Below are 7,674 nucleotides of genomic sequence, written 5' to 3'. Positions count from 1 at the left end.
GATTTGGATAACCTTTCTGCAAAGTGGCTAAACAAGCATTTAGGCCTCTTTTTTAAGTAAATGTCACATTCCTATTTAAGTAGTCTGTTTTGGCTGTGAAACGCTACCTACAGTCCCAAGTAGCTAAAGTAAAAGTATTTGTTATACAGAGTTAATTATGCAGTCATGATCACTGAATGATTAATATATTATCCTTTTTATGTTACCGTGATGTTGAGGTTTATATATGCCTTACATTTGATAATATCACATAGGAGTTCAGCAGTAAGATGTTAGCATAATTATGCTTTTTGGGACAGGTAAAATGATAAGTAACTACAGCATTAACTTAACTGTTATTAGGCTACTGTTTATTTGATTATTAGTAATTATTCATCTCTGGCTCTCTTCCACAATGAATCTTTTGTCCTGGCTTTCTCCCATCACACCAACCCATTGCAGCACATGGCTGCCCCTCTCTGAGCCTGGTTCTCTTGGAGATTTCTTCCTGTTTAAAGGGAGTTTTTCCTTCCCAAGTGTTTGCTCATAGAGGGTTGTTGGATTGTTGTTGTTGTTGTTGTTTTATTTTTTTGAGGAGTGGCTTTTCAATTAAATAAATGTTTAGACTGATTTATTTATCTATTTATTATTTACTCAATTACTTATTTGTAATTGTTAGGACATGAAACAAAGAGGGAATTTAACACTTTAACTCTTAAACGCTTAAGAGTATCTTGGATAATTAGTCTACGCCCTAAATGAAAGTGTGAAAAAAAGAAAATATGGATATAAATGAAGTAATAATGGAAGACTGCCGTATTTGTTTAAACGCACACACATGCACACACAAACACACGCACACCATACTTTAAAGAATCAATTGTTCTGCTAAGCAATGTGGTCAGCTGGTGGTACTGTAGCGGTTTCTCTCCTGGAAATGCTCAACTGAGAGCAAAGCTGTAGTGTGTCATTGGTGTCAGCAGCTGCTGCGGGCTGTTCGGGCTGAATGAAACAAGCAGGAAGTCATCTCTTCAGCACATGACTGTCAGGTGGTGTGGGTCACGTGAGCATAGAGTTACGGAAAAGTCTAAACGAAAATGGCAGGTTCGAGGAGCTCCACTCGGTTAATGGGTCTTTATATTCTACTTTTCGCCCCTTTTTTCGCCTTGGGGAGCGCCACGTCTCAAGTGCCTTTTCTTATGTGGTCCAGTGAACGGTAATATTTAGTTTTTCTTACTTATTCATTCAGCAAAACTCACTTTAACTACCGGCAAAGTTATCTTGTATGCTAACTCGAATGCTAACTCTTCTAGCTACTTTGCTGCCCAACCTATTCAAATTCAAATTTTATTTGTCACACACACACACACAACCATACACAGTATGACATGGGGGTGAAATGCTTGTAGCTGTGCAATTCACGACCATTAAATGACAGAAAAAGATTTATAGCATTTACAATTTACAGGTTACTACACAAATTTACAAATTAACTTAAATTTACAGCAAACCTAGCAAACACCAATCGTTTAAAGTCTAGATGCTAAATATATAGAGGAGTATTTACACATAAATTGTAGAGATTTGCTTGTGCGTTTTGTTACAATTTGTTCATAATGGCCATCCTTTTATTTCTTAATTTTGAAATAACCCATAGAAGTAACGAGTCTCCCTGATTTAACCCCTAACCTGACGCTCTTTAGCACTAGTAGATATGTTTATTCTGTTGTTGTTGATCTTCATCTGCAAAAAGCAAAGTAAACTGTAACATCAAACACATTTACACTACAGACAGTGACTTTTGCTAGGGTACTGCACTTCCTTATGATGATGCACACAGGAGTTTAAAATGTGGAAGTATACTACTGTATGAGGTGGTGTGTTAAGCAGGAGGACAAAGCAAGGTTGATATACCAAAATAGTTTTCTTTGATGATAGGATGAATATCCGATTCGTTATTTTTATTTTTGTTGTTGTTATTTAGACATTTCTTATATATGTATAATGTTATGCCAGCTTTACAGGAAACACAGGTTTGTTTGGGCCTACTCAAAGGATTCATTTGATTGACTAATGGGTCTCTTTTAAAAATGAAGTACATAAAGCCATAATAAAAGCCGCTGGGATTTTCAGCATTTTCAAAAAATGTGTCAGTGCAACTGAACCACTTAATATCACAATTCATCTTTATTTATTTTTTTCTTTATGTTTAGCTTGCCACCACTGGCCTCACCTACAGCTGGTCATATAGCATCTTATGAGCAGCTGAGTGCCTACCTCACCTCTGCCTTCAGCTCTGGCTCCCACACCGTGCTGCTGTTCTTGCAGGACAAGGTCAGTACCTGACACATAAACTAGATTCTGGCCCTGTAATGAATATGTTTATGTCACTAAATTGTTCACCATTTGTTGATTTGAAAGCTAGTCACTTTATATGCAAGTTGTGCAAAATGGGGTAGTTGTACTGCATTCCCATGTGACACTGCAACAGTATGGTGTGACAGTGAGTTTTGGCATCACTTCCCATTTGTCTGTTCCTCTGTGATACATTGGGTCTTTTTTGTGGTGGTGGTGAACACTCAGTGTTGTGACTGAGCCATATATTTATATTTTCCCATGTGATATTTTTAATCGTGACTGTAATCGTCATGAAATTGTCATTGTAAATCCTCTATGACTTTTAATCAACTACACAAGCACAAACAAGATATTCCTTTAGATGTAGCTTGCGTGAAAAGTATGAACGTGACAATGATTTCATTCCAGTTTGTTGTCAATTGAGGTATCGTGGAGCCGCCAGTTCACTCATATTTTGGCACACTAGCATACTGTCATGCATACACACAACAAGTCACTCAAACAGACATTAAGATTTGAAATGTAGTTTTTCCTAGTATTACTGAAACAAAGAAAATGAAAGAAGTAGCAGATAATAATTGTCCAAATTAATGTAATTTGTACAGGCTGTATTTTTTTTTAAAGAATGATAAATACAAACTGAGCCATTAAAAAAGAATTCCGTTAAAATAATGTCTGATTATGAATGGCATTCAGTCAATTTAGCTGCTAAATTAAGTGCTCGTGAGTTAATGGGACTGGTAAATGTTTTAGTTATTAAAGCCTTCCTGAATTCAAGAATTATTTCCTTTTTTGTATTTAGTTAAGCAAAGATGACTTCACAGTCTTTGGTGGCGTATTTGGGAATAAGGAGGATAGTGCCTTTAAAAACATTGAGGTATGTTTTTATAAACTATATGTTAGTCCAAAATTAATATAGTTTTTTCCTAGACAAACAGACTGATAATTGTGCCCACTTGATCCTTTTCAGGATGCAATGCAGTCTTCTACCTCAAAAGTGACACTGCCTGCCTTGGAGTGGTCTGGTTCCTTTAACATGGCAGCTCTGCTGCAGGAGAAGCTCGGTGTTTCGCCTGTGCTCGTCGATGCAGACACTCTCTCACATCTGACTATCAAAACGTCTGTCAGCAACCTCCTGCTCATCAATCTTCCTTATTGTAGCAGGTGAGATTTTGTTTTGTTCAAAGTTATATTGAATAATCAGTTATCTGTTTTTAATTAATACTTAAAGTCTATTATTTTTAAATTGTTTTGTAGCTTACAGAAGTCATGCAAGGAAGTCCTACATGAGAATGGTATGTTTTTAAGTGCTGAGGATTAAAAACATTTATAACTGTATATGACATTTACAATTACAAACATGTATAATTGTAGTCAGCATTATGTTATATTTTGATTTGTGTATAATTTGAATGCATTTTGCTGTCAACAGATGAAATTATTGGAAAAGTTCTGAGTTCAATGAAAGCAAAAAACATCCCATACACTGCAATATACACAGGATTCCAGCCATCACGAGTATGTTTTTAAAATTAGTCAAAACGTGCCACATTATAACACATTCTCAATGTTTGGGTATTTTTTGAGAATGAACAACATTTTGATAACTTTGCAGGTGATTTCAGAAACCCCGATTTCTGATCAGCCAGTGGGTCGGTCCTTGCTACAAGCAGATGGATCTGAAGTTAAGCCTCCCATCATGTTTAATGTATCTGGTGGTCCCTGCATAATGCTGTGGGCTCAAAATCTCACTGTCAGACTGAGTCCGAGCTCACCATGGATCGACCTTGCTCAGGATGTACCTTCCTTTGTTGGATCACTGTGTAATGGCAGTACCTCACGGTAAAGTGGCCTTTCATTATTTCCCAAAGCAATATCCAGCCTGTGATGAGTTTAGTTTTTTTTTTTTTTTTTTTGTTATTTAAAGAGAAATAATCAGTTGCATGTTTTATTTTTTTCTCATTTCAGGCTTGTGCTTAGTTACCAATCAGGCTTTAGATTAAGGTAAGGCAAAAAGTTGCTTATTAAAGATTCAAAATTGTACCTTTTGAATTAGTTAATAACTCTAACATGTCCCCAGGATGTGCTTTTCAATTTTGTGCTCAATGTACCACAGCAATAGTATTTCTATGTATTTGTATTTACTGTTTAAATATCATGCTCTACACACCTGCTTTTCCAAACCGGTTCTTTCAGTGTGTGTGGCTTTAAATCTAGCTGAGCCGCTGCTGCTTCTGCCCACACCCTGTTTAAAAAGAAGTTTGTGAGTGACAGTGTGTACTAATGGGTGCAGCACAGTGCTGGCATGAATGAGGCGTTCTGTTGCTTTGCTTTCTCTAAGAGATCACTTTGTTCTACAATTGAAACACAAAATGACATTTACCTGACATTTAAAATCTTGGAGTCAACAGCTGGTCATTTGGTTCACTTTGTTTGTAGCTGATGCATTTTAGTTATTTTTATTTTGCACACATCTTGGAAGCAGTGAGCAGTGGGGGTTGTCACTATGGACATTTTAGCTCAAGGACTATTTTCTGTCTAGTTTCAACATAGAAACTTACACAACTAGGAGGCCAAGCCTTTGTGCAAGTATTAAGCAATTTGATGTTTTTACAGCTTTCTTATCACACAACAGAGTTCATAAAATGATCATCTTGAGGCATTTTTATAAATAGGGTTGCTAAATTAATGTGGATTTATGTTTAAGTGATAAATGGGATCTTCCTGTTTAATTCTTAGTAAGAACGCATTTCAAAAAATGAAGTATTTTGTTGAAATTCCTGAAATCACGGCTTCCATTTGAAGACAATTCTCTTTTTCAAAAACAAAGTTTTCTTGTTTTCTAAAAAGGCAAAATAACTTTCTCAATCTCTGCAGTAGAGATATTATTTCCATGTAATGTTTAATGTTTCAGACTTTTAAAAAAAATACTATATTTTTAATATCACTGCTAGCATCTGTTTATTTTAAAATCCTTCACGGATATGTAAGAGTTTAGAACAACTAGTTTGGAAAGAATAGTTAAACAGTGATTGTGCTTTTTACACTGATACGCTTTCTGACCATCCTTCTCTTGCTGATCTCCAGTTTTTCAATGAGCAAGCGTTTCTACTCTGTCTCTGCACGAGAATGGTTCTCCCTGGATGCAGTTGAGCTGCAGTACGCTAACCTCAGTGCATCTTACATCGCGAGCCGTGACATCTATGCTCCCGCAGAGTATTCCTTTCATTGCCAGTCTGTCGCCAACTTCGGAGATATCCGGCTCCACACAAACACAACAGACACAAATTTATCTCAATGGAGGCTAAATTTTATCGACTTCCAGGTACAAATATAGTGCCGCATTTGCTAATTTTAAAGTCAAACACCAATGCATGAAGAGGTGTGTTGATGAAGGGTTTCTTAAATAATTGTTTTCTGTTTTTTATACAGATTCAGGGCTTTGGGTTGGCCAACAGCACAAACTTCTCCTACGCCAGTGACTGTGCAAGCTTCTTCACCCCAGCAATTTGGATGGGACTGGTGACTGTGCTCCTTACGCTGCTAATTTTAGTGTACGGTCTGCACATGATCATGCAGATTAACACCATGGATCGGTTCGATGACCCCAAAGGCCCATCAATTTCAGTGCCTCAGTCAGAGTAAATCACTTTTTTACTTAAAAAAAAAAAAAAAAAAGTAAGAACATCCACTCCTCAGTTTTTGAGTGCCCCTTTGTTAATCAAAGAAAGTATCCCTTTGCCTTCTAGCTTTTGTGTTTTTGGGTCTTTTTCTTTAATGTATGTTTCTTTTGAGTCCTTCCACAGTTATTTTGGCACATTCCACGTCATATTGTCATATTTTACAGGTTCCAGAGTGTATTTTTAATGACTATTATTTTAGAGCGTGTGCCAGATACAGCTAGTATTTTTACTAAAATAATTTGCACACATATCATGGAATGACTTCCTTGCCAATACGAATGTGATCGCTAAATGCTGTAGGACCGTTTCAGACCTCAGTTCTTAATTTTTTATTTTAATTTCACTGGCCTAACTGTAATTTAAAAACTACTGTTAATGAAAGAAGTGCCTGTGTATATAAATGATCATTTGTGATGTGTTGTGTAGTGCTGCTATTTTTCCCAATAACATACCTTGGATTCAGTTCTGTGGCCACTTGTCATGGCTTAACATTGGATATCAATGTTGCCATTTTTCTTGGCAAGTAATTTATTTGTATAAAAGGACTTCATTTGCCTTTAAGGTTTACCCTTTGCTTCTGGGTTATCAGCTATTTTAATAACAGTGCCTTGTTTTCAAAAAAAAATATTGACGTGCATTTGCAATGAAGTACAATATGATTTGTTTAATTGCAAATAAATCTATAAATTCCTAAGTAATTCTGAAGTTGTGGGCCCCTCAGTTGCAGTTGTTTTATTTCATTATTTTGAGGTCATATACAGGCTGAAAGATACCTGCAAACTAAATGCAGGGTAAAGCGGATGTTTCTGTTCGACAGGATGGGCATCGCTACTTAAGTGGGGAAGCGTCTTGAAATTTAGATATGCAAATTCATAAAACTAGAGAGGTTCAATGTTTTGCATAAATCGCTGGGATGAAAAAATGATGTGCAGTTTTCCCAACTCTTGATCAAGCATAAATACAAGCTATCCGCCACGCATAATGTAAATTTAAGCCTATCGAAATGTGGGAGCTTTAATAAAGTTGACCAATCAGCGTTGAACAGGATATGCTGCTCGGTTGCCATAGTTACAGCAAGCAGAAACGCTACGACGGTCAGAGGTGTTGGACAGCTAGAAAGTAGCTAGCAGTATTTTTCCTCCTACTTGGGTTTTCGTTACGTTACCAAACGTTTGCTTCAACGATGCTGACCGCTCCTGCTCAGAGAGTATGTTTTGGGAGCTCACTGGAGAGGAGGCTGTTTCCTCTCCATTACGCGCCAGACCGGCTGGGAAACCAAATGTCACAACAGGGACCGCCACATGTTGGCCCGGGAAGCTATGACAACCACGAGGTTTGTGTGAGAGAGAAAGAGTCAAGGGGTACTTTCAGTAGCGGTTTTAGATACGGGCGGTTGCCCGGGGCAGCATCGTGGTGGGGGGCGACATCACGGGCATCGGCAAAAAAAATAAAAAAAATGCTCGTACTCATGCTGCCCCGACGTCAGCCAACGCATATTGGGAATGGCATAGGCACCGATCGGTTCTCTGTCGCCCATTTCCTGGGAGTAAGGGCGTCCTCCGTTTGCGAGGTGCGCCTGCTGCTTGCGGCGCAGAGAGGAGAGGGCGGGGGATTCTCTGACCAGCTGGAGCAGCATCTAATAACCAACTGCAAA

The 7,674-nt window shown here is 37.8% G+C and overlaps 2 protein-coding genes across 2 annotated transcripts in view; both read left to right on the top strand.

Moving 5' to 3' along the window:
- Nucleotides 1–990: 990 nt before the first annotated feature.
- LOC102205352 (V-type proton ATPase subunit S1-like) lies at nucleotides 991–6,015 on the top strand. The gene is made up of 10 exons (XM_005740999.2): nucleotides 991–1,195; nucleotides 2,193–2,313; nucleotides 3,140–3,214; nucleotides 3,308–3,501; nucleotides 3,595–3,632; nucleotides 3,770–3,855; nucleotides 3,953–4,179; nucleotides 4,306–4,341; nucleotides 5,425–5,662; nucleotides 5,770–6,015. Exons 1-10 carry the CDS (start codon nucleotides 1,077–1,079, stop codon nucleotides 5,980–5,982), a joined length of 1,347 nt encoding a protein of 448 aa, XP_005741056.1. The 5' UTR covers nucleotides 991–1,076; the 3' UTR covers nucleotides 5,983–6,015.
- Nucleotides 6,016–7,081: 1,066 nt separating this feature from the next.
- Nucleotides 7,082–7,674, top strand: part of LOC102205081 (protein pitchfork) — a 5,101-nt gene continuing 4,508 nt past the window's right edge. The window contains exon 1 of the mRNA XM_005740998.2: nucleotides 7,082–7,353. Within this exon, the coding sequence (XP_005741055.1) occupies nucleotides 7,204–7,353 (150 nt within the window). The 5' untranslated portion in view covers nucleotides 7,082–7,203. The remainder of the gene's footprint in view (nucleotides 7,354–7,674) is intronic.

This window comes from Pundamilia nyererei, unplaced genomic scaffold (genome assembly GCF_000239375.1).
Source record: "Pundamilia nyererei isolate P.nyererei 1_Seehausen unplaced genomic scaffold, PunNye1.0 scaffold00106, whole genome shotgun sequence".
NCBI lineage: Eukaryota > Metazoa > Chordata > Actinopteri > Cichliformes > Cichlidae > Pundamilia > Pundamilia nyererei.
Note: the sequence above shows the minus strand (reverse complement) of the source record. Positions and strands in the feature narration are given on the sequence as shown.

Coding starts and splice junctions, on each gene's coding strand:
- LOC102205352 (XM_005740999.2), top strand. CDS start 1,077: ATGGCAGGTTCGAGGAGCTCCACTCGGTTAATGGGTCTTTATATTCTA. Junction 3,215..3,307: donor GTGCCTTTAAAAACATTGAG/GTATGTTTTTAT, acceptor GATCCTTTTCAG/GATGCAATGCAGTCTTCTAC. Junction 3,633..3,769: donor GGAAGTCCTACATGAGAATG/GTATGTTTTTAA, acceptor TGCTGTCAACAG/ATGAAATTATTGGAAAAGTT.